Here is a 27,932-nt window from a genome sequence, read left to right as displayed (position 1 = left end):
GAAAAGAGATGGGGATTAAAGGAGGATAAGAAAGAGAGAAGAAGATAGAAGAGATGGGATCAGATATACAAAGAATGGGGAGATGAAAAGACAGAGATGGGGGATAAAAATGAGATAGTTAAGAGGAGGATAAAGAGGATGTAGAAAGAGATAAAGAGAGAGAGGGGATTAAGAGATGGGGATTGGAGGATTAGTGGGATAAAGAGGCTGGGATAGAGAGAAAAGAGATATTAGAGAAAGAGGATGGGGATAAAGATGGGGATTAAAGAGGAGGATAGAGAGAAAGATAGATTAAAGAGGAGGATACATATGGAGAGAGATAAAGAAAAGACATAGAAAGAGAGATGGGAAGAGGAGGGAGAGAGAGAGAAGAGAGAGGGAGGGAGAGAGAGAGAGAAGAGAGGAAGCAGAAATTGTTAATAATCATTGACGTTGGACAGAATTCCAACAGAGTTTATCATCCATCATCAACCCTAAACAAAGAGGGAGAGATGAAAAGACAGAGAGAATGAGATAGTAAAAGAGTGATATCAACAAGATGGCGTATGTAGCAGAGAGAACGAGAGAGAGAGAGGTCTTACCAGACATCTTGGCCTTGGGTCCCTCGTGGTCGATGGGCTGGCTGGAGAGGGAGTAGACCCTGACCTCCGCCACGGGTACAGAGGCCTCCTTCAACTGGCTGTGGAGCCCCAACACCTGGGCCCCCTCACTGGGGTGCTGCATCACCTGGTGAGGGTGAGAAGAACCAAGGAAAGACGGGAGGGAAGACATAGAAAGAGAGATGGGATTAAAGAGGAGGATAGAGTAGAAAGAGAGATGGGATTAAAGAGGAGGATAGAGTAGAAAGAGAGATGGGGATAAAAGAGGAGGATAGAGTAGAAAGAGAGATGGGATAAAAGAGGAGGATAGAGTAGAAAGAGAGATGGGGATTAAAGAGGATGATAGAGTAGAAAGAGAGATGGGGATTAAAGAGGAGGATAGAGTAGAAAGAGAGATGGGATAAAAGAGGAGGATAGAGTAGAGAGAGAGATGGGATAAAAGAGGAGGATAGAGTAGAAAGAGAGATGGATTAAAGAGGAGGATAGAGTAGAAAGAGAGATGGGATTAAAGAGGAGGATAGAGTAGAAAGAGAGATGGGGATAAAAGAGGAGGATAGAGTAGAAAGACAGATGGGGGTTAAAGAGGAGGATAGAGTAGAAAGAGAGATGGGGATTAAAGAGGAGGATAGAGTAGAAAGAGAGATGGGGATTAAAGAGGAGGATAGAGTAGAAAGAGAGATGGGGATTAAAGAGGAGGATAGAGTAGAAAGAGATGGGATAAAAGAGGAGGATAGAAGAAAGAGAGATGGGGATTAAAGAGGAGGATAGAGTAGAAAGAGAGATGGGGATTAAAGATGGGGGAGGATAGAGTAGAAAAAGAGAGATGGGGATTAAAGAGGAGGATAGAGTAGAAAGAGAGATGGGATAAAAAGAGGAGGATGGGGTTAAAGAGATAGAAAGAGAGATGGGGATTAAAGAGGAGGATAAAGAGAGAAAGAGAGATGGGGATTAAAGAGGAGGATAGAGTAGAAAGAGAGATGGGGATTAAAGAGGAGGATAGAGTAGAAAGAGAGATGGGGATTAAAGAGGAGGATAGAGTAGAAAGAGAGATGGGGATTAAAAGAGAGATGGGGATTAAAGAGGAGGATAGAGTAGAAAAGAGATGGGGATTAAAGAGGAGGATAGAGATAGAAAGAGAGATGGGGATTAAAGGAGGACAGAAAAGAGAGATGGGATAAAAGGAGGAGTAGATAGAGATTAAAGAGAGGAAAGAGAGATGGGGATTAAAGAGGAGGATAGAGTAGAAAGAGAGATGGGGATTAAAGAGGAGGATAGAGTAGAAAGAGAGATGGGATAAAAGAGGAGGATAGAGTAGAAAGAGAGATGGGGATTAAAGAGGAGGATAGAGTAGAAAGAGAGATGGGATTAAAGAGGAGGATAGAGTAGAAAGAGAGATGGGGATTAAAGAGGAGGATAGAGTAGAAAGAGAGATGGGGATTAAAGAGGAGGATAGAGTAGAAAGAGAGATGGGGATTAAAGAGGAGGATAGAGTAGAAAGAGAGATGGGGATTAAAGAGGAGGATAGAGTAGAAAGAGAGATGGGATAAAAGAGGATGATAGAGTAGAAAGAGATGGGGATTAAAGAGGAGGATAGATAGAGAAAGAGAGATAAAAAGAGGATGATTAAAGAGGATGATAGAGTAGAAGAGAGATGGGGATAAAAGAGGATGGGGATAGAGTAGAAAGAGAGATGGGGATTAAAGAGGAGGATAGAGTAGAAAGAGAGATGGGATTAAAGAGGAGGATAGAGTAGAAAGAGAGATGGGGATAAAAGAGGAGGATAGAGTAGAAAAGAGAGATGGGGATTAAAGAGGAGGATAGAGTAGAAAGAGAGATGGGGATTAAAGAGGATAGATAGAGATAGAAAGAGAGATGGGGATTAAAGAGGAGGATAGAGTAGAAAAGAGATGGGATAAAATAGGATGATAAAAGAGAGTAGAGCAGAAAGAAAGAGATGGGGATAAAAGAGGAGGATAGAGTAGAAAGAGAGATGGGGATTAAAGAGGAGGATAAAGAGGAGAGTAGAAAGAGAGATGGGGATTAAAGAGGAGGATAGAGTAGAAAGAGAGATGGGGATTAAAGAGGAGGATAGAGATGGGGAGAAAGAGATGATGGGATTAAAGAGGAGGATAGAGTAGAAGAGATGGGGATTAGAAAAGAGATGGGGATTAAAGAGGAGGATAGAGAAAGAGAGAGAAAGAGAGATAGGGATTAAAGAGGAGGATAGAGTAGAAAGAGATGGATTAAAGAGAAGGATAGAGTAGAAAAGAGATGGGATAAAATAGATGATAGAGTAGAGTAGAAAGAGATGGGGATAAAAGAGGAGGATAGAGTAGAAAGAGAGATGGGGATTAAAGAGGAGGATAGAGTAGAAAGAGAGATGGGGATTAAAGAGGAGGATAGAGTAGAAAGAGAGATGGGATTAAAGAGGAGGATAGAGTAGAAAGAGAGATGGGGATTAAAGAGGAGGATAGAGTAGAAAGAGAGATGGGATTAAAGAGGAGGATAGAGTAGAAAGAGAGATGGGGATTAAAGAGGAGGATAGAGTAGAAAGAGAGATGGGGATAAAAGAGGAGGATAGAGTAGAAAGAGAGATGGGGATTAAAGAGGAGGATAGAGTAGAAAGAGAGATGGGGATTAAAGAGGAGGATAGAGTAGAAAGAGAGATGGGGATAAAAGAGGAGGATAGAGTAGAAAGAGAGATGTTGAAAGAGGCGATAAAAAGAGATGAAAACATATCAGAAGGTTGTTTCACTGGACTGATTCTCAGAGCATCTGTCTAGTCAGCATCCTGTGTTTGATGGTCTCTCTCTCTGCAGTATGGTCCCAAGTTCCCACAGGTCCCACTGTTTCAGTGTTATTTCAGTGTGTTTGAATCTTGACAAACAGCTGCATGCTGTGTGTCTCCTGGCTGTGTGTGTAGACAGGAGACAGACAGGAGACACACAACATGCAGCTGTTTGTCAACATTGTCAACATTCAAACACACTGAAATAACACTGAAACAGTGTTGTAGTTACAGGGAGGCGACAGTGTTGTAGTTACAGGGAGGTGACAGTGTTGTAGTTACAGGGAGGTGACAGTGTTGTAGTTACAGGGAGATGACAGTGTTGTAGTTACAGGGAGATGACAGTGTTGTAGTTACAGGGAGGTGACAGTGTTGTAGTTACAGGGAGGTGACAGCGTTGTGGTTACAGGGAGGTGACAGTGTTGTAGTTACAGGGAGGTGACAAGGTGACAGTGTTGTAGTTACAGGGAGGTGACAGTGTTGTAGTTACAGGGAGGTGACAGTGTTGTAGTTACAGGGAGATGACAGTGTTGTAGTTACAGGGAGATGACAGTGTTGTAGTTACAGGGAGATGACACTGTTGTAGTTACAGGGAGGTGACAAGGTGACAGTGTTGTAGTTACAGGGAGGTGACAGTGTTGTAGTTACAGGGAAGTGACAGTGTTGTGGTTACAGGGAGGTGACAGTGTTGTAGTTACAGGGAGTTGACAGTGTTGTAGTTACAGGGAGGTGACAGTGTTGTAGTTACAGGAAGGTGACAAGGTGACAGTGTTGTAGTTACAGGGAGGTGACAGTGTTGTAGTTACAGGGAGGTGACAGTGTTGTAGTTACAGGAAGGTGACAAGGTGACAGTGTTGTAGTTACAGGGAGGTGACAGCGTTGTGGTTACAGGGAGGTGACAGTGTTGTAGTTACAGGGAGGTGACAGTGTTGTAGTTACAGGGAGGTGACAGTGTTGTAGTTACAGGGAGGTGACAGTGTTGTAGTTACAGGGAGGTGACAGTGTTGTAGTTACAGGGAGGTGACAGTGTTGTAGTTACAGGGAGGTGACAGTGTTGTAGTTACAGGGAGGTGACAGTGTTGTGGTTACAGGGAGGTGACAGTGTTGTAGTTACAGGGAGGTGACAAGGTGACAGTGTTGTAGTTACAGGGAGGTGACAGTGTTGTAGTTACAGGGAGGTGACAGTGTTGTAGTTACAGGAGGTGACAGTGTTGTAGTTACAGGAGGTGACAGTGTTGTAGTTACAGGAGGTGACAGTGTTGTGGTTACAGGTAGGTGACAAGGTGACAGTGTTGTAGTTACATGGAGGTTTACTGAAGGTTAGATAAACATGTCACTGTTTACATGAAGGTTGGATAAAAGTTGAATAGAGGGTTTGCTAGAGGCTAGTTTAAATACACTGTTAGCTACATTTTGATTAGAGGTTGACTAAAGGTTGAATAGACCTTAAATGAAGATTGAATAAAGGTTGAATAGAGGTTGAATAGAGATTAAGTGAAGGTTGAATAGAGGTTATGTAAGGGTTCCTACCTCAGCCATGTTGATGAGTCCCAGAGCCAGGGTCTTGTAGCCCAGGATGGTTCGGTTCTTATAACGTTTACGTCGCTGGAGCATGATCTGGAGTTGGTTGGCATCTCTCTTCAGGAAGTGGGGGTACTGTGGGGGAACACACACACACACACAGGTCAGCCTGCATAATTAGGATGGGAGGGAGGGATTATTGAGTGCGGCGTAACATTCCTGTTCTCTGACCCGTCTCTGACTCCAGGATATGACGGATCAGGATCACATAACCTCTTTCTAAACCTACATTCATGAAGCGCTGCGCGCCAACTTCCAATGGGAAGACCCCGTTCCACCTACTATACTAACCCCAATGCCCATGTAGTTACAAATGACCCGATCAGGAAACAAAACCCTGGGTTGAAAAACGTAGTTATGAATCGACTCCATTCCCCTCTGCCGTTTCTAATCAACCAGCTGTAGTATACCTACCTGTAGAGAGAAGGTGAGCTGAAGATCTGTCTCAGTCAGCCCCGCGGAAGACAACAATATCTCATTGGACCTCAGGATCCTCTTAGAACCCTGGGAAAGAGAAGGAGGCAAGGAGGAAGGAGAGAAGAGGGGAGGAGGAAGACCGGAAGAGAGATAGAAGAGAGAGGGAGGAAGGAAGGAGAGAAGAGGGGGGTGAAGACCGGAAGAGAGATAGAAGAGAGAGGGAGGGAGGAAGGAGAGATCTGGTTGAGGATAATCATTGACGTACCACAGATAACTCTAAACAATCAGCATTCAACGACCCCATACAGAGGGAAGAGGGATGGAGGAGGACATGGGGAAACAGAGAGGGAGAAAAGAAGGGAGCAGTGAGAATGAGAAGAGAACAAGAGAGTAGTGACAGAGAGGAGGAATTGAGAGATGCTGGGCATTGAATAGACAGACGAGGAGAAGAGGTAGGGAGAGAGAGAGAGAGAGAGAGAGAGAGAGGTAGAGAGAGAGAGAGAGAGAGAGAGAGAGAGAGAGAGGGAGAGAGAGAGAGAGAGAGAGAGAGAGAGAGAGAGAGAGAGAGAGAGAGAGAGAGAGAAAGAGAGGTCTGAGCAGTACTTGTAGTTTGACAGCGATGACCACGGAGGTGAGGTCTTTATCAAGCTCCTTCAACATGATCAGCTTCTTCAGCGTCAGGTTGAACAGCCTGGAGAACACAGGAAGGAAACACTGAGAAACATGTACAAACAACATTATAGGAACGTTAGATTAACCACTTAAACAATATGGTACCGAACACGTCCCCGAGAAGACAGGAGGGAGACACAGGTACAAACAACATTCTAGGTTATTCCATGGTACAGAACACACTGTCACTGACAGAAAACCCCATCACATCACATCAGATGTACCATTATGGTATAGGACACACTGTCACTGACAGAAAACCCCATCACATCACGTCAGATGTACCATTATGGTATAGGACACACTGTCACTGACAGAAAACCCCATCACATCACATCAGATGTATCATTATGGTATAGGACACACTGTCACTGACAGAAAACCCCATCACATCACATCAGATGTATCATTATGGTATAGGACACACTGTCACTGACAGAAAACCCCATCACATCACGTCAGATGTACCATTATGGTATAGGACACACTGTCACTGACAGAAAACCCCATCACATCACATCAGATGTACCATTATGGTATAGGACACACTGTCACTGACAGAAAACCCCATCACATCACATCAGATGTATCATTATGGTATAGGACACACTGTCACTGACAGAAAACCCCATCACATCACATCAGATGTACCATTATGGTATAGGACACACTGTCACTGACAGAAAACCCCATCACATCACATCAGATGTACCATTATGGTATAGGACACACTGTCACTGACAGAAAACCCCATCACATCACGTCAGATGTACCATTATGGTATAGGACACACTGTCACTGACAGAAAACCCCATCACATCACGTCAGATGTACCATTATGGTATAGGACACACTGTCACTGACAGAAAACCCCATCACATCACATCAGATGTACCATTATGGTATAGGACACACTGTCACTGACTACTCCATTTTTACAGAGAAGGAAGGGACCTTTCATTAGCTTTTACAATTGCTATTAAAGACACAGCTGAACAAAAACTCAGAAAGGTAAGTCAACACCTCAAAGACACGCACTGCAGCTGATCAGGATGCTTCCAGAAACCCGCCAAACAAACCCGTCACAACGACAGCATGTCTGACAATACCGGCCTTATTGTTTCCAAAATATTACAGGAAAGACTGTAAATGGAGGCTAGACCTCACCCACTCCCCCTCAGCCCTCCCTACTCACACTCAGTCCTCACCCTCCCCACTCACTGTCATCCCTACCTACTCACCCTCACCCTCCCCACTCACACTGAGTCCTCACCCTCCCCACTCAGTCCTCACCCTTCCCCACTCACACTCAGTCCTCACCCTCCCCACTCACTGTCATCCCTACCTACTCACACTCAGTCCTCACCCTCCCCACTCACCCTCATCCCTCCCTACTCACACTCAGTCCTCACCCTCCCCACTCACTGTCATCCCTACCTACTCACCCTCACCCTCCCCACTCACATTGAGTCCTCACCCTCCCCGCTCACCCTCCCCACTCAGTCCTCACCCTTCCCCACTCACACTCAGTCCTCACCCTCCCCACTCAGTCCTCACCCTTCCCCACTCACACTCAGTCCTCACCCTCCCCGCTCAGTCCTCACCCTCCCCACTCAGTCCTCACCCTTCCCCACTCACACTCAGTCCTCACCCTCCCCACTCAGTCCTCACCCTTCCCCACTCACACTCAGTCCTCACCCTCCCCACTCACTGTCATCCCTACTCACACTCAGTCCTCACCCTCCCCACTCACCCTCATCCCTCCCTACTCACACTCAGTCCTCCCCACTCACACTCCGTCCTCCCTACTCACCCTCCCCACTCACACTCAGTCCTCCCTACTCACCCTCCCCACTCACACTCCGTCCTCCCTACTCACCCTCCCCACTCACACTCAGTCCTCCCTACTCACCCTCCCCACTCACACTCCCCACTCACACTCCGTCCTCCCTACTCACCCTCCCCACTCACACTCCCCACTCACACTCCGTCCTCCCTACTCACACTCAGTCCTCACCCTCCCCACTCACACTCAGTCCTCCCTACTCACCCTCCCCACTCACACTCCGTCCTCCCTACTCACCCTCCCCACTCACACTCCGTCCTCCCTACTCACCCTCCCCACTCACACTCCCCACTCACACTCAGTCCTCCCTACTCACCCTCCCCACTCACACTCCGTCCTCCCTACTCACCCTCCCCACTCACACTCAGTCCTCCCTACTCACCCTCCCCACTCACACTCCGTCCTCCCTACTCACCCTCCCCACTCACACTTAGTCCTCCCTACTCACCCTCCCCACTCACACTAAGTCCTCCCCACTCACACTCAGTCCTCACCCTCCCCACTCAGTCCTCACCCTCCCCACTCACACTCAGTCCTCCCTACTCACCCTCCCCACTCACACTCAGTCCTCACCCTCCCCACTCACACTCAGTCCTCACCATCCCCACTCACACTCAGTCCTCACCCTCCCCACCGTCACCCCTCCCTACTCACACTCAGTCCTCACCCTCCCCACTCACACTCAGTCCTCCCTACTCACCCTCCCCACTCACACTCTGTCCTCACCCTCCCCTCACACTCAGTCCTCCCTACTCACCCCCACTCAGTCCTCACCCTCCCCACTCACACTCAGTCCTCCCTACTCACCCTCCCCACTCACACTCTGTCCTCACCCTCCCTGCCAGTCCTCACCCTCCCCACTCACACTCAGTCCTCCCTACTCACCCTCCCCACTCACACTCAGTCCTCACCTCCCACTCACCCTCATCCCTCCCCACTCACACTCAGCCCTCACCCTCCCCACTCACACTCAGTCCTCACCCCTCCCTACTCACACTCAGTCCTCACCCTCCCCACTCACCCTCACCCTCATCCCTCCCTACTCACACTCAGTCCTCACCCTCCCCACACACCCAGCCCCCTCCCCTCCCATCTTACCCTCAGCCCCCTTGCCTCACCTGGCTGCAAACCCCACCCCTCCTCCTCCCAACAACAGAACAGTCCAACCAGAAGGTCAGTGTGTTGAATTATTTACCTCTGGGGCCACAGAGGCATAACGTAAACCAAACATTTGCCAGGACAGAGAGATGGAAAGAGAGAGGAGAGGACGGACGGACGGACGGACAGACAGACAGACAGACAGACAGACAGACAGACAGACAGACAGACAGACAGACAGACAGACAGACAGACATACAGAGACAGGCAGACAGACATACAGAGACAGGCAGACAGACATACAGAGACAGGCAGACAAACAGAGACAGGCAAAGCCAGAAAGAGACAGACAGAGACAGAGATACAGAGACAGGCAGACAGACAGGCACAGACAGAAAGAGACAGACAGACAGACAGACAGAGACAGGCAAACAGACAGACAGAGACAGGCAGACAGACAGAAAGAGACAGGCAGACAGACAGAAAGAGACAGACAGAGACAGAGGCAGACAGACAGAGACAGGCAGACATAAAGAGACTGACAGGGACAAAAACAGACAGAGACAGACAGACAGAGACAGGCAGAAAGACAGAGACAGAGGCAGACAGACAGAGACAGAGGCAGACAGACAGAGACAGGCAGACAGACATAAAGAGACTGACAGGGACAAAAACAGACAGAGACAGGCAGATAGACATCAGGGATATTGTGGCCTGGACACAGCAGGGTAATGATTGTCCAAAGAACCAGTTAGTGGAGCCATACCCCAACCCTTAGTCACTTTGTGTAGGTTTGAAAGGGTCAGTCAGATAAATATAAGCCAGCTATAATTAGGACTGGATAAGTACATGGTAATACAAGCTACAATCTGTCCTCTGATAGGTGGAAATGATTCCAACCATTCAGATCTAGTACAACTAGGGTGATGGAAGTAGGATGTATGGAGTAGGGGGTAGGGGATAGGGAGTAGGGGATAGGAGGTAAGGGATATGGAGTAGGGTGTAGGGGGAAGGGAGTAGGGGGTAGAGAGTAAACAGAGGATAGGGAATAGGGAGTAAGGGGAGGATGTAGGGAGTAGATAGATGATAGGGGATAGGGAGTAAGGGGTAGCGAGTAGGGTGTATGGGGTAGATAGAGGATAGGGAGTAGGGGATAGGGAGTAGGGAGAAGGGAGTAAAGGGTAGGGTGTAGGGAGTAGATAGAGGATAGGGAGTAGGGTGTATGGGGTAGATAGAGGATAGGGAGTAGGGGATAGGGAGTAGGGAGAAGGGAATAAGGGTTAGGGACTAGAGGATAGACAGAGGATAGGGGATAGGGTATACGGAGAAGGGAGTGGGGATAGGAAGCAGGGAGGAGGGGATCGGGAGTAGGGGATGGGGGATATGAGGTGGGGAGTATGGATGGATTTGGGACTGGTCATAGAAACACGGGGTTGGGATTGAGGACAGTTAGAATGCTGCCATGGACAGGAGGTTGAGGACAGTTAGAATACGGATATGGACAGGAAGTTGAGGACAGTTAGAATACTGATATGGACAGGACGTTGAGGACAGTTAGAATACTGATATGGACAGGAAGTTGAGGACAGTTAGAATACTGATATGGACAGGAAGTTGAGGAGAGTTAGAATACGGATATGGACAGGAAGTTGAGGACAGTTAGAATACTGATATGGACAGGAAGTTTAGGACAGTTAGAATGCTGCCATGGACAGGAAGTTGAGGACAGTTAGAATACTGATATGGACAGGAGGTTGAGGACAGTTAGAATACTGATATGGACAGGAAGTTGAGGACAGTTAGAATACTGATATGGACAGGAAGTTGAGGACAGTTAGAATACTGATATGGACAGGAAGTTGAGGACAGTTAGAATATTGATATGGACAGGAAGTTGAGGTATGGTTCCAGAAGAAAGACATGCAGAACATTAAAACACCAGACTGTCTGAGGGTTGATGATCAGTGTGCTATTACATCATTCTATTGATTCATTTAACCTTTATTAAATAAATTGAGGATGAACTACAAGGTAGTTTATCAAGGACATCCTACTTACTTCCTGTTAATATTCATGATGAACTATGACCAAACATTTCTATTCTATCTTTATTTAACTAGGCAAGTCAATTAGGAACATATTCTTATTTTCAATGACAGTCTGCCTTGTTCAGGGGCAGAACGACAGATTGTCAGCTTTGGGATTCGATCTAGCAACCTTTCGGTTTCTGGCCCAACGCTCTAACCACATGGAGTATCATCAAAAATGTCCATGAAATTACAAAGTGAGCATACTAAAAAACCTCCACCATGTCAATTTGAATTACAGACAGTCCACAGCCATGAGCCAAATTCATAATAAAGTCTCTAGTATGGAGGCCCATATTCACAGTGTCTCAGAGTAGGAGTGCTGATCTCGGATCAGGTCCCCCTCTGTCCATATAATAATACTAATTATGATTTAAAACGATAACTGATCCTAGATCGGCGGTCCTACTCTGAGACGCTTTGTGAATACAGGCCCTGCCCTGTATGCCTAATCTTTACTACGACAGCTCTCTCCTGCTCTCTCCAAGCGTGAGACTGTCTGCCTCTCTCATCGACTGTCTGTCTGTATAGGAGGCTTCTACCTTAGAGACATCACTCTCTGATAGCATACCCCAACTATCAACCCCCCTCTCTCTCTCTCACTCCCCTTCTCCCCCTCTCCATCTCGCTCTTGCTCTCAATCTCTGGGTTCTCTCTCTCCATCTGCCTCTCTCGCTCTTTCTCGCTCCCCTCCCTGTCTCCTGACACTAGGGTCAGACTGTCTTGTAAAACACAAAGGATCCCTGTTCTCATAAATGTTACTCTCCGTGTGTGTGTGTGTGTGTGTGTGCATGCGAGTGCCATGAGTTTTAGCCACCTGCCTGTTGAAATACTACAGAAAATACCCGTGTTTTATACAGCTAAATGGACAGCTAAATTAACACTAAATTCATTCTAAATGTACAGCTAAATTAATGCTAAAATTAATCTAAATGTACATCTAAATAAATCTAATCTCTTCTCTCACTGATATGTATTCTAAAGTCTTAGGCATCTGTCTGCAACAACATAAATCCTCTATTTTGTCGTATGAAGCACAGATCCATTTGAAACAGTGCCGGAGTGAGATGAGGCTTGTGAACAATACAAAGCCGTCAGATTAATTCTCCTTCACGGCTTTAGTAGAGAGAGGAATGAATATGGATGAAACTGTGAAATTACACACACACACACACACACACACACACACACACACACACACACACACACACGGCTATTAGAGGAGGTTTAAATTCCTGATTGTGGCTTTCAGGGGCAAGTGCAATACGGTTCCCTTGGTAACAGAGACTAGCATGGAACATGACCTTGCTGTGTCATCTGTTTCATACAAGACACACACATACCTTCCCTCCTGTGCATGTTCTCAATCATTCTGCCTGACCTTCAGAAAGCCCCCCTCCTCTCTTTGTCTGTCCTTCATATATAGGTAATATGGTACCGTTGGAACACATCCGAACACCTATTGTCTTCAACAGTCAGGGGGAAAGACAAGCACACGGTTGAATTCTTACAGTCCGGGCTTCAAACCCACTAACCCTCCTTCAGACCTCTGACCCTGGCCGTGTGCTGGGGGATTGGTGTACCGTTGCCTGGTTCGTTCAGTGTGGAGTCCAAAAGGGGGTAGAGCCTACCCATAAGCCTCTTGGGGGATTTGAAAAATGAAAAGGGCACCATGTCAGGATTCAAGCTATCAGTCCCAGCCACCACCATCCTTTCACACACAAACTCTGCACAGAAAGACTTCTTCAATGGGTGTGAGGTGACAGCCATGGAACGAGAGGAGGGAGGAGGACAGTAAACAACATTAAATATGGCCCAGGTTCTGAGCCATTTTGAAGGGAAACTGACAACAATTTTAAAATAGAACTGTTAAAGTCTAACGACTGCATGTAATCAAGGGAAAACCACTGTGGAGATGAAAATGTCTGCTGTTGTTGTTGTTGTTGGGAAGACACGCTGTAACATCTATTACAAATCCCCTATTTAATACAGTAGCAACGTCAGTATAACCCAGTGTAGTGTTGTCCTGTAGGGATACAACACATGACATATTTAATACAGTAGCAACGTCAGTATAACCCAGTGTAGTGTTGTCCTGTAGGGACACAACACATGACATATTTAATACAGTAGCAACGTCAGTATAACCCAGTGTAGTGTTGTCCTGTAGGGATACAACACATGACATATTTAATACAGTAGCAACGTCAGTATAACCCAGTGTAGTGTTGTCCTGTAGGGACACAACACATGACATATTTAATACAGTAGCAACGTCAGTATAACCCAGTGTAGTGTTGTCCTGTAGGGATACAACACATGACATATTTAATACAGTAGCAACGTCAGTATAACCCAGTGTAGTGTTGTCCTGTAGGGATACAACACATGACATATTTAATACAGTAGCAACGTCAGTATAACCCAGTGTAGTGTTGTCCTGTAGGGACACAACACATGACATATTTAATACAGTAGCAACGTCAGTATAACCCAGTGTAGTGTTGTCCTGTAGGGACACAACACATGACATATTTAATACAGTAGCAACGTCAGTATAACCCAGTGTAGTGTTGTCCTGTAGGGACACAACACATGACATATTTAATACAGTAGCAACGTCAGTTTAACCCAGTGTAGTGTTGTCCTGTAGGGACACAACACATGACATATTTAATACAGTAGCAACGTCAGTATAACCCAGTGTAGTGTTGTCCTGCAGGGACACAACACATGACATATTTAATACAGTAGCAACGTCAGTATAACCCAGTGTAGTGTTGTCCTGTAGGGACACAACACATGACATATTTAATACAGTAGCAACGTCAGTTTAACCCAGTGTGGTGTTGTCCTGTAGGGATACAACACATGACATATTTAATACAGTAGCAACGTCAGTATAACCCAGTGTAGTGTTGTCCTGTAGGGACACAACACATGACATATTTAATACAGTAGCAACGTCAGTATAACCCAGTGTAGTGTTGTCCTGTAGGGACACAACACATGACATATTTAATACAGTAGCAACGTCAGTATAACCCAGTGTAGTGTTGTCCAGTAGGGACACAACACATGACATATTTAATACAGTAGCAACGTCAGTATAACCCAGTGTAGTGTTGTCCTGTAGGGACACAACACATGACATATTTAATACAGTAGCAACGTCAGTATAACCCAGTGTAGTGTTGTCCTGTAGGGACACAACACATGCCATATTTAATACAGTAGCAACGTCAGTTTAACCCAGTGTAGTGTTGTCCTGTAGGGACACAACACATGACATATTTAATACAGTAGCAACGTCAGTTTAACCCAGTGTAGTGTTGTCCTGTAGGGACACAACACATGACATATTTAATACAGTAGCAACGTCAGTATAACCCAGTGTAGTGTTGTCCTGTAGGGACACAACACATGACATATTTAATACAGTAGCAACGTCAGTATAACCCAGTGTAGTGTTGTCCTGTAGGGACACAACACATGACATATTTAATACAGTAGCAACGTCAGTATAACCCAGTGTAGTGTTGTCCTGTAGGGATACAACACATGACATATTTAATACAGTAGCAACGTCAGTATAACCCAGTGTAGTGTTGTCCTGTAGGGACACAACACATGACATATTTAATACAGTAGCAACGTCAGTATAACCCAGTGTAGTGTTGTCCTGTAGGGACACAACACATGACATATTTAATACAGTAGCAACGTCAGTATAACCCAGTGTAGTGTTGTCCTGTAGGGACACAACACATGACATATTTAATACAGTAGCAACGTCAGTATAACCCAGTGTAGTGTTGTCCTGTAGGGACACAACACATGACATATTTAATACAGTAGCAACGTCAGTTTAACCCAGTGTAGTGTTGTCCTGTAGGGACACAACACATGACATATTTAATACAGTAGCAACGTCAGTATAACCCAGTGTAGTGTTGTCCTGTAGGGACACAACACATGACATATTTAATACAGTAGCAACGTCAGTATAACCCAGTGTAGTGTTGTCCTGTAGGGACACAACACATGACATATTTAATACAGTAGCAACGTCAGTTTAACCCAGTGTAGTGTTGTCCTGTAGGGACACAACACATGACATATTTAATACAGTAGCAACGTCAGTATAACCCAGTGTAGTGTTGTCCTGTAGGGACACAACACATGACATATTTAATACAGTAGCAACGTCAGTATAACCCAGTGTAGTGTTGTCCTGTAGGGATACAACACATGACATATTTAATACAGTAGCAACGTCAGTATAACCCAGTGTAGTGTTGTCCTGTAGGGACACAACACATGACATATTTAATACAGTAGCAACGTCAGTATAACCCAGTGTAGTGTTGTCCTGTAGGGATACAACACATGACATATTTAATACAGTAGCAACGTCAGTATAACCCAGTGTAGTGTTGTCCTGTAGGGATACAACACATGACATATTTAATACCAGTACTGAACTGTACAGTTCTCATGTATTCTGGAATTTGTCAATTATAAAGATCAACAAAATCCCCTGTTTGGTGTCAGAATTGACTAGACGTCACCGTTATGTTTAGTGCTGTGACGATTGTGGAATTTTGGGTAACGATTAATTGTCATGCACATGGCCACAGATATTGTCATAATTGTAATTTTTTGTTGAAAAAGTGTAATACTGTAACGTTCGTCGTTGGGAGAAAAAGAGGACCAATGCGCAGCGTGGTAAGTGTCCATATTGATAATTTATTATCACGAGTACACTAAACAAAATAACAAAGGAGAATGAACTAAATGAAACAGTCCTGTCTGGTGTAGACACAAAACAGAAAACAATCACCCACAACTCAACAGTGAAACCAGGCTGCCTAAGTATGGATCTCTATCAGGGACAACAAGGCTGCCTAAGTATGGTTCTCAATCAGGGACAACCAGGCTGCCTAAGTATGGTTCTCAATCAGGGACAACCAGGCTGCCTAAGTATGGTTCTCAATCAGGGACAACCAGGCTGCCTAAGTATGGATCTCAATCAGGGACAACCAGGCTGCCTAAGTATGGTTCTCAATCAGGGACAACCAGGCTGCCTAAGTATGGTTCTCAATCAGGGACAACCAGGCTACCTAAGTATGGTTCTCAATCAGGGACAACCAGGCTACCTAAGTATGGTTCTCAATCAGGGACACCGATTGACAGCTGCCTCTGATTGAGAACCATACCAGGCCAAACACAGAAATACCAAATCATAGAAAAACTAACATAGACAACCCACCCAACTCACGCCCTGACCATACTAAAACAAAGACTTAACAAAGGAACTAAGGTCAGAACGTGACAAATACATTATAATGCATTTTTAAAAAATGAGCTCTGACAAACCTAATGTAAACAACACAGCTCTGACAAACCTAATGTAAACAACACAGCTCTGACAAACCTAATGTAAACAACCCAGCTCTGACAAACCTAATATAAACAACACAGCTCTGACAAACCTAATGTAAACAACCCAGCTCTGACAAACCTAATGTAAACAACACAGCTCTGACAAACCTAATGTAAACAACACAGCTCTGACAAACCTAATGTAAACAACACAGCTCTGACAAACCTAATATAAACAACCCAGCTCTGAGAAACCTAATATAAACAACCCAGCTCTGAGAAACCTAATATAAACAACCCAGCTCTGACAAACCTAATGTAAACAACACAGCTCTGACAAACCTAATGTAAACAACACAGCTCTGACAAACCTAATGTAAACAACACAGCTCTGACAAACCTAATATAAACAACACAGCTCTGACAAACCTAATATAAACAACACAGCTCTGACAAACCTAATATAAACAACACAGCTCTGACAAACCTAATATAAACAACCCAGCTCTGACAAACCTAATGTAAACAACCCAGCTCTGACAAACCTAATGTAAACAACACAGCTTTGACAAACCTAATGTAAACAACCCAGCTCTGACAAACCTAATGTAAACAACACAGCTCTGACAAACCTAATGTAAACAACCCAGCTCTGACAAACCTAATGTAAACAACCCAGCTCTGACAAACCTAATGTAAACAACACAGCTCTGACAAACCTAATATAAACAACACAGCTCTGACAAACCTAATATAAACAACACAGCTCTGACAAACCTAATGTAAACAACACAGCTCTTACAAACCTAATGTAAACAACACAGCTGACAAACTGTAAACAACACAGCAAACCTAAACAACCCAGCTCTGACAAAACAACCACAGCTCTGACAAACCTAATGTAAACAACCCAGCTCTGACAAACCTAATGTAAACAACACAGCTCTGACAAACCCTAAACAACCCAGCTCTGACAAACCTAATGTAAACAACCCAGCTCTGCTCTGACAAACAAACCTGACAAACCTAATATAAACAACACAGCTCTGACAAACCTAATGTAAACAACACAGCTCTTACAAACCTAATGTAAACAACACAGCTCTTACAAACCTAATGTAAACAACACAGCTCTGGTGACACCCGTCTCAAAAATGAATGGTTCTGACCACTTCAAACGTTTGGAAATGAACCTTCTCCTCCCAATGGTGCCGTTCTGCTCATAAAATGACCATCAACTTTACCCACTTCACGTAAAAATTGGAAACTGGGTAAATGATATCTATAAAGTTGAATCCCCCTTGTCCGAAAAATGAATATGTATTAAGACGATTATAACAAATATTAGTTCATGGTTATTGTCCATAATTGTCTGTTACACGATTATAATATATATAATAATAATAATTGTACCAGCTCTAGTTATGTTATGGTTGAGAAGAGACCAACGCAGACAGTTATCAATGGGTTGTGTTAAGATGGACCAACGCAGACCGTTATCAATGGGTTGTGTTAAGATGGACAGTTATCAATGGGTTGTATTAAGATGGACCAACGCAGACCGTTATCAATGGGTTGTGTTAAGATGGACAGTTATCAATGGGTTGTATTAAGATGGACCAACGCAGACCGTTATCAATGGGTTGTGTTAAGATGGACAGTTATCAATGGGTTGTATTAAGATGGACCAACGCAGACCGTTATCAATGGGTTGTGTTAAGATGGACAGTTATCAATGGGTTGTAAGATTAACCGTTATCAATGGACAGTTATCAATGGGTTGTATTAAGATGGACCAACGCAGACCGTTATCAATGGGTTGTGTTAAGATGGACAGTTATCAATGGGTTGTGTTAAGATGGGTTGTGTTAAGATGGACAGTTATCAATGGGTTGTGTTAAGATGTATTAAGATGGTTATCATTGGGTTGTGTTAAGATAGACGACCCAGACCGTTATCATTGGGTTGTGTTAAGATAGACCCAGACCGTTATCATTGGGTTGTGTTAAGATCAACCCAGAGTTATCATTGTTGTGTTGTAGACCGACCCAGACCGTTATCATTGGGTTGTTTAAGATAGACCGACCCAGACCGTTATCATTGGGTTGTGTTAAGATAGACCGACCCAGACCGTTATCATTGGGTTGTGTTAAGATAGACCGACCCAGACCGTTATCATTGGGTTGTGTTAAGATAGACCGACCCAGACCGTTATCATTGGGTTGTGTTAAGATAGACCGACCCAGACCGTTATCATTGGGTTGTGTTAAGATAGACCGACCCAGACCGTTATCATTGGGTTGTGTTAAGATAGACCGACCCAGACCGTTATCATTGGGTTGTGTTAAGATAGACCGACCCAGACCGTTATCATTGGGTTGTGTTAAGATAGACCGACGCAGACCGACGCAGACTGAAATACACATCTTGCTGCGTTTTGTAAAGCCAGATCTAAAATCCTTAGTGTAACTCCTGCTCAGCATCAGACTAACTTTGTGCTTCAGTTGCACTTCTCCACTCGGTTGAGAATTCACCAACGGCCATTCTATCAGCAAACAGCGCTCTGACTGATGTGGAGCTACTTTTCTCTGGTAAAATGCCACTTCAAGCAAAACATTAATAAATGTAGCTGGCTATGATAAACATTCAAAATATGATGGCCATGCATATGTTTTGCAAAAAAATACTTTGCCTTTTCATTGTAAGCTCATTTAGTTGTGTGGCTGCCAGCCAAATAGCTGCTTCTGTTGTCATCTGATTAACATTAAGCTATTTTCTGCCGAATGCACTAAAGTATTTTCAGAGAAAACTGTAATTGCACGCCCCTGATCACTCTATTGAAGCAAAACTACACTGTTGACTTTTAATATAAAACGCAGGTGACATTTGTTGATGGTTTACGTTTCAAAATGCAGATTTCTGAACTCTAAAAGCAAGAATTCATAACCCTGCACAGCTATACGCTTTCATAACACAGCTATAAGCATTCATAACACAGCTATAAGCATTCATAACACAGCTACAAGAATTCATGACACAGCTATAAGCATTCATAACAGCTATAAGCATTCATAACACAGCTACAAGAATTCATAACACAGCTATAAGCATTCATGTACCCAGCTATAAGCATTCATGACACAGCTATAAGCATTCATGACACAGCTATAAGCATTCATAACAGCTATAAGCATTCATAACACAGCTACAAGAATTCATAACACAGCTATAAGCATTCATGACACAGCTATAAGCATTCATGACACAGCTATAAGCATTCATAACACAGCTATAAGCATTCATAACACAGCTATAAGCATTCATGACACAGCTATAAGCATTCATGAACACAGCTATAAGCATTCATGATTCATAACACAGCTATAAGCATTCATGACACAGCTATAAGCATTCATGACACAGCTATAAGCATTCATAACACAGCTATAAGCATTCATAACACAGCTATAAGCATTCATGACACAGCTATAAGCATTCATGACACAGCTATAAGCATTCATAACACAGCTATAAGCATTCATAACACAGCTATAAGCATTCATAACACAGCTATAAGCATTCATAACACTTCACAGCTCCCTTTACCAACCAATAACACACAAATGCTTGTCAAAGCATTTATAATCCATTACACATCTCATAGTGAATGTTTCTGGTGTAGCATTAGCCGTGGAGTGGGTAACAGGCTATCACGCTTTAATAGCTGGGTGCTCTGCCATATATGGCAATGACTTCAAATGAAATCCCAAGTTCCAGAAACATTGGGAAACGGCGGCACTCCAAAAAGTTTATTTTCAAAAAAGGACACCTCCTTTCACCTTTTTATTTTCGGGCCAGACAGACGAACGTGATTCGGCAGTGCTGCCTTTATCAGAGAGTCAAGAGATCAGCAGTGTTAGCGGTTAGCCTAGCAGCAGACGGGCTGGGGAGATGGGCTGGCCCTGGCGATTGGGATCTTATCAATGTTAGTCTAACACCTGCAAAACACATCATAGATTATGGCAGGACGTATATGGAGAAGATAGTGTCTGTTTCCTGTCCGCTTCACAAGGACTGCTGCAAGCCAATAAATGAACACACACAGCGGCACACACCATCTAATAGAAAAACACAACACGTCACACACTGATGGCCTCATCATAGACAAGGGAAGGCAGATCAACTAAAGACAAGGTCACACGTAGTAAAAAAGACACACACACACCAGATAATTACAGTGGTGCTAATCAGTATGCATGTACACTTGACTGCACCCAGACTGGGTTGTGAGTCTGTTAGCCCCTGTAGTGCCAAAGAGATAGAGATAGAGAGAGAGAGAGAGAGAGAGAGAGAGAGAGAGAGAGAGAGAGAGAGAGAGAGAGAGAGAGAGAGAGAGAGAGAGAGAGACATAGGGAGAGATTAGAGTGATACACTGGGAGAGCCAGAGAGAGAGAGCCAGAGAGAGCCAGAGAGAGCCAGATAGAGAGATTAAGAGAGAGCCAGAGAGAGAGAGCCAGAGAGCCAGAGAGAGCCAGATAGACAGAGAGAGAGCCAGATAGACAGAGAGAGAGCCAGAGAGAGCCAGATAGACAGAGAGAGAGCCAGAGAGAGAGAGCGAGAGAGAGAGACAGGAAGAGAGAGACAGGGATAGGGTTGAAAAGGTTGAAAATTTTGCGTAAATTCAATAAAAAAAAGTGAGCTTATAACAGTGAACCTTTTTTGTGGGATACACATAAGGCAATTATTTTGTCTACAAGAGCACAGACACAAGGGACAACAGACACACCGGTCTCTACATTGCAGATGAGCTGAAGGCAGTAATCAATGACCTTGGACCACAGAATGTATTTGCAATGGTGACAGATAATGCTGTGAACATGAAGGCTGCTTGGTCTAAAGTGGAGGAGTCCTACCCTCACATCACACCCATTGGCTGTGCTGCTCATGCATTGAATCTGCACCTCAAGGACATCATGGCACTGAAAACAATGCATACACTCTACAAGAGAGCCAATGAACTTGCTAGGTATGTGAAGGGTCATCAAGTTATAACAGCAATCTACCTCACCAATCAAAGTGAGAAGAATAAGAGCACCACATTGAAGCTGCCCAGCAACACCCGTTGGGGTATTGTTGTCATCATGTTTGACAGTCTCGTGGAGGGGAAGGAGTCTCTCCAAGAAATGGCCATATCACAGTCTGCCGATATGGACAGCCCCATCAAGAGAATCCTCCTGGATGATGTATTTTGGTAGACAGTGGTTAGCAGCCTGAAACTCCTGAAACTGATAGCAGTAGCCATTGCACGGATTGAGGGAGACAATGCCATCCTGTCTGATGTTCAGACTCTGCAGATGTAAGAGAAGAAATCCATAAAGCCCTGCCCACTTCACTGGTGCTCCAAGCAGAGGAAACTGCAGTTCTGAAATACATTAAAAAGTGTGAAGACTTCTGTCTACCCCAACTATGCTGGCAAGAGCATCCTGTCTGGTGCAGAGATCAACAAGGCCTATGGTGTCATCACTACCGTGTCTCGCCACCTTAGCCTGGATGAGAGCGAGGTTATTGGCAGTCTGGTGAAGTACACTTCCAAGCAAGGGCTTTGTGATGGAGATGCAATATGGCAGTCGTGCCAACATATCTCATCAGCCACCTGGTGGAAGGGACTTTGTGGATCCGAGGCTCTTTCCCCTGTTGACTCCATCATCCTCCAAATCCCACCAACAGCAGCCGCCTCAGAGCGCAACTGGTGCTTGTTTGGGAACATACACACCAAAGCACGCAACAGGCTGACCAATACAAGGATTGAAAAATTGGTGGCCATCAGGGCAAATTTGAGGCTTTTTGAGCCTGACAACGAGCCATCCTCAACAAGGTTGGAAAGTGACAGTGAAGATGAGACCTCAGAATCTGATGTTCAAGAGGTGGACATTGAGGAGGTCCTGGGAGAAGACATGGAAGCCTGAGAGGAAGACAACCATAGCTTTAGTTTCTAGACTATCATTTTACAGATGTATGTTGAAAACATTTTTGGGAGATGCAATGGATCATTGGGGATCATTCAATATTCCCTTTCTTTTGTTGTTCAGTGAAATCATCCCATGTGAAGAGTCAACTCATTTAACTAAAGTTAAATTTGTAACTATATACTGTATATATATTTGTTTTTCTATTGGAAGGATTTAATCATTTGCAATTATGTCTACTTATGATGAGGTAAAATGTTTATGTTTCTGTCTCCATATGATATGGTAAATATATCTAATGAAAAAACCCTACTTTTAAATGGTATTAATATTAATTTGCATATATTGGTGAGAAAGACAGACATACAGAGAGACATACAGAAAGATGGAGAGAGAGACATACAGAGAGATGGAGAGAGAGAGACATACAGAGAGACGGACAGAGATGGATGAGAGTCCTGGAGAGAGAGTCATTGGAGAGAGAGAGACATACAGAGAGATTGTAGACATACAGGGATAGAGAGACATACAGAGAGAGAGACCAGACATACAGAGAGATGGAGCACACATGACATACAGAGAGATGGAGAGAAAGACATACAGAGATGGAGAGAGAGACATACAGAGAGATGGAGAGAGAGAGACATACAGAGAGATGGAGAGAGAGAGACATACAGAGAGATGGAGAGAGAGAGACATACAGAGAGATGGAGAGAGAGAGACATACAGAGAGATGGAGAGAGAGAGACATACAGAGAGATGGAGAGAGAGAGACATACAGAGAGATGGAGAGAGAGAGACATACAGAGAGATGGAGAGAGAGACATACAGAGAGATGGAGAGAGAGAGAGAGATGGAGAGAGAGACATATGGAGAGAGAGACATACAGAGAGATGGAGAGAGAGACATACAGAGAGAGAGAGACATACAGAGAGATGGAGAGAGAGACATACAGAGAGATGGAGAGAGAGACATACAGAGAGATGGAGAGAGAGACATACAGAGAGATGGAGAGAGAGACATACAGAGAGATGGAGAGAGAGACATACAGAGAGATGGAGAGAGAGACATACAGAGAGATGGAGAGAGGGTCATACAGAGAGATGGAGAGAGAGACATACAGAGAGATGGAGAGAGAGAGAGACATACAGAGAGATGGAGAGAAAAAGAGAGAGAACAACAGGACACTAATCCAGCAGTTTGTAATACAAGCAGCTAAATGAGAGACACTGTCACACTGCTGAGTCCAAACTCAGGTGTGTTACGCGGAGTGGAACAAGGGAACCCAAGAGCAGACTCAGACGGGGAGACTGGGATGAAGTAATTATTATTTAAATACAGGGGGAAGATGGAGTGCAGGCAGGGGAAGCTCAGGTGGGTTGCAGGAAACCATTTGCAGGGGCTTAGGCTGGAGCGAGAGGGGTTGGGACAGGGTAGGCAGGGGAATCCAAGGGAGTAGTAGAGTGGGGAATCCAGGACAGAGAAGCAGGATGACGAGACGTGGAACTGGAGACAGGGACCAGAGTCAGAGCGGTCGGAACTGTAGCGGAGAGGAAAACAGCATCAGGCTAGGAAAACAGGCACAACAGGAACAAACAGCTAGAAACATGGACTGACTGAGCAGAGATTACGATCTGGCAGCGTGGAAGTGGCAGAGCTGAGTATTTGTAGAGGTCTTGATTATGGAACAGGTTGCAGCTGGTGGTGATCAGCTCTGACTCCAGTACACCTGTCTCCGCCAACACAATCACACACAGAGAGAGGGAGAGAGTACTGGGGGAGTGGCGGCAAGTCAAGGAGACACAGGATGAGCAGTAGAGGGAGTGGCAGGAGCAGATGTAATAATAGCTCCCCCCTCTACAGGTGCCCCTTGGCACCCGAGCCACACTTATCTGGGTGTGAGGTATAGAAAGAGGGAGGGGTCCAGGATGTGAAGGCAGGCATCCAGCAGTGCTCCTCAGGCCCGTATCCTTCCCAGTCCACCAGGTACTGCCAGCTGCGACCCAGACTGCATATATCCAAAAGTCGCCAGACGGTATAGGCAGGATGGTCATTGATGAGCCGAGGGGGTGGAGGAGCCGCTGCAGGAGGAGACAGGGGACTGGAGCAGACAGGTTTAATCAGGGATACATGGAAGGTAGGATGGATCCTGAGAGAGGCTGGTAGTTTCAGGCGCACAGTAGAGAAGTTAATGACACGGCCATTTTCAAAGGGACCAATGAATTGGGGGGAAAGTTTCTTCAGTGCCACCTTCAATGGCAGGTCCTTCGATGAGAAGCATACCTTTTGACCTGGGGGGTAGACTGGAGCTGAGGCCCAGCGACAGTTGGCTTGGGACTGGGTCCTGTCAGAGGCACGAAAAGGGCAGCCCGGGCCTTCCTCCAGGTACGGTGACAACGGCGCAGATGTTCCTGGACAAAGGGAACCACAATCTCAACCTCCTGGGCGGGGAACAAGGGGTGGGATGGTAACCCAGAGCACACTCGAAGGGTGACATACCTGACGAGGCATTGGTGAGGGTGTTGTGGGCATATTCAACCCAGGGTAGCTCCAGGAGGAAGGGTTAGCTGAAGTCACACAACGTAGGGCAGTCTCCATCTCTTGGTTGGCCCGTTCGGTCTGGCCGTTGATCTGGGGATGATATCCAGAACAAAGCCTGACATTGATACCAAGAGCTGAACAGAAGGATCTCCATACCTGGGATGTAAAGTGGGGTCCTCTGTTGGAAATTATTTCAGTGGGAATGCCATGCAGATGAAACACATGGGATACTAACAGGCCCGCAGTCTTCCTGGAGGACTGGCGCTTGGAGAGGGGAATGAAGTGAGCCATTTTGGGAAACCTGTCAATAATGGTGAGGATGACGGAGTTCCTGTTAGATGGGGGAAGGCCAGTGACGAAGTCCAGAGCTATGTCTAACCAGGGGCGACTGGGTATGGGAAGAGGGCAAAGCAGACCGGAAATGGGTTTAGTGGAGGTTTTGTTCCGGGCACAAACCAAACAGGGTGAGACAAACTCTCACACATCTCTCTCCATGGTGGGCCACCAAAAGCGCTGGCGCAGGAAGGCGGGGGTCTGGTTCATACCAGGGTGACAGGTGAGGTGGGTAGAATGGCCCCACTGAAGAACATCAGAGCAAACACAATCTGGAACAAACAGAGCGTTTCTAGGACTGGTTCTGCTGAGCCTCCAGCTAGATTACAGTCCACACGATGAAGGGGGGTACAGAGCCCACCAGCTAGTGACACCATTCCCCAAGAGCCAGCTTAACTGCAAGGAGATTCCGGTTTCCAATGTTAAAATTCCTCTCTGCAGGTGAGAGCTTACGGGTAAAGAGTGCACATGGGTGGACCTTCGGTGTCAGAGGCGTCCACCTTCACGATGAACTGTAGTTCTGGTTCGGACTGAGTAAGGACTGGAGCGGAGGTGAAGTGACGCTTGAGTTCCAGGAATGCTGCCTCTGCCTCAGGAGTCCAGTGGAACAGAGTGGAGGTGGGAGTGGTGAGAGGTGCTGCCAGACGGCAGTAGTTGTGGATGAAACGTCTGTAAAAATGTGCAAACCCCAGGAAACACAGTATCTGCTTCAGGATGGAGGGCACAGGCCACTGACTGCCATGACCTTGGCGGGGTCCATATGTAACTGTCCCTGTGCAATAATGTAACCTAGGAAAGACACTGAGGCAGCATGGAACTTACATTTTTCAGCTTTAACAGACAGACTGTGTTAGCGCTGTGAAACTATGACTACTGCGTGACAGAATGTGTTATGACTACAGTGTGACAGACTGTGTTAGCTGTCAATCTATGACTACAGTGGGACAGACTGTGTTAGCTGTCGATCTATGACTACAGTGTGACAGACTGTGTTAGCTGTCAATCTATGACTACAGCGTAACAGACTGTGTTAGCTGTCGATCTATGACTACAGTGTGACAGACTGTATTAGCTGTCAATCTATGACTACAGCGAAACAGACTGTGTTAGCACTGTCAATCTATGACTACAGCGTGACAGAATGTGTTAGCTGTCGATCTATGACTACAGTGTGTGTGTGGCTAGCTTCATACCTCGTCCTAATGTCTCGTTAGGTCTCATTGTCTGCACGTTTCTTAATTTCCCCAATTCTTATCACCCACGGCAATCTCTCCCTCTCGCTTGTCCCTTTCTCTCTCTGTCTCATTTCCCTCCCTCCATGTCAGGGCTTTTTCATTCCACTGCTGTCATTCCTTAATTCTCTCCCCTAGACTGTACCTCTCACTCCCTCTCCTCACATCTTCTCCTCTCTCCCATACTCTGTTTGCCATGCAGTGTTATGTCTCTCTCTCTCTCCCAAAGCATGTGTGTCTGACTGAATGTTAGAACTAGCTCTCAATCAGTGCATTCCCTTTAAAACCCAAAGCTGGTTCAGTGTGTGTCAGAGAGGGGGAGAGGGGAGAGATTGGTAAAAAAGGATAAAGATTATATGTATTCATGTATATTTACCATATGTGCGTATGTGTGTGTGTTCGTACTCACACACAGGCACATTCCTCAAAAGATGTGCCTGTGTGTGTGTGTGTTAGTGATTGTGTCTATGGGTTTTCTCCTTCACTCCAGCACTTCCTGTGCTCTTCACAGACCATCACCATAAAAACTACAACAATATGGCCTAAAAATCATATCTATGGGCGATTCACAATATATATCTCGTTTAAAAAATAATAATTCTCTCAATAAGCTTTCACTCAAAAACCTTTCACAACTATAAGACCCACTTATAATTGTATTATTTTATCAAAATAGCTTAACCTGCTTTTTCTGCAATAATCACTTATTTGGCTTTCAAGTCTATGAAAATTGACCTTTTTTTGTTACAAATTTAACCATTGATACTGCACATTCACCAATAACTGTATTAGACATTATAGAACATTAACACAGGTCTCATAAACAATCTCTCAAACACAAGCCCACGTGTTACTGAGTATGCAGCTAATCTTTATATTTCAAGTTTCGGCAACTTGGATCTATTTGCTAGCTAACGAGAGAAGAGAAGAGAAGGAGCAGAGGAGACCGAAAATACAACATGAGAACGAGCAGACAAACGCTCAGGAAAACGATACTGCGCAAAAACATACATTCAAATGAAGGCAAATCATTTAATTCAAATACGTGTGTCAATGTTTGCAGTTCTAATGAAGAGACAACAGAGAGGGGCAGCGAGGGGGGATGAAAGAGAGAGTCATCAACAACAGAGAGTGGCAGCGAGGGGGGATGAAAGAGAGAGTCATCAACAACAGAGTGGGGCAGCGAGGGGGGATGAAAGAGAGAGTCATCAACAACTGAGAGGGGCAGCGAGGGGGGATGAAAGAGAGAGTCATCAACAACAGAGAGTGGCAGCGAGGGGGGATGAAAGAGAGAGTCATCAACAACAGAGAGGGGCAGCGAGGGGGGATGAAAGAGAGAGTCATCAACAACAGAGTGGCAGCGAGGGGGGATGAAAGAGAGAGTCAT

General features: G+C 45.1%; 1 protein-coding gene and 1 long non-coding RNA gene across 3 annotated transcripts in view; both read right to left on the bottom strand.

Annotated features, from left to right (window-relative positions):
- Nucleotides 1–27,932, bottom strand: part of LOC118369185 (phosphofurin acidic cluster sorting protein 1-like) — a 118,086-nt gene that overhangs the window by 53,966 nt on the left and 36,188 nt on the right. For both annotated transcript variants that reach the window (XM_052497437.1, XM_052497438.1), the window contains exons 2-5: nt 5,989–6,076; nt 5,383–5,472; nt 4,918–5,043; nt 582–726 (exon numbers count right to left, since the gene is read on the bottom strand). In XM_052497437.1, coding sequence (XP_052353397.1) covers nt 582–726; nt 4,918–5,043; nt 5,383–5,472; nt 5,989–6,076 — 449 coding nt within the window. The remainder of the gene's footprint in view (nt 1–581; nt 727–4,917; nt 5,044–5,382; nt 5,473–5,988; nt 6,077–27,932) is intronic.
- LOC127916125 (uncharacterized) lies at nt 16,363–17,408 on the bottom strand. The gene is made up of 5 exons (XR_008093474.1): nt 17,370–17,408; nt 17,164–17,250; nt 17,077–17,105; nt 16,903–17,018; nt 16,363–16,699 (listed from the first exon to the last, which is right to left on the bottom strand). It is a non-coding gene; the product is annotated as an uncharacterized LOC127916125 (long non-coding RNA).

Source organism: Oncorhynchus keta, chromosome 35, assembly GCF_023373465.1.
Source record: "Oncorhynchus keta strain PuntledgeMale-10-30-2019 chromosome 35, Oket_V2, whole genome shotgun sequence".
Classification (NCBI taxonomy): Eukaryota; Metazoa; Chordata; class Actinopteri; order Salmoniformes; family Salmonidae; genus Oncorhynchus; species Oncorhynchus keta.
Note: the sequence above shows the minus strand (reverse complement) of the source record. Positions and strands in the feature narration are given on the sequence as shown.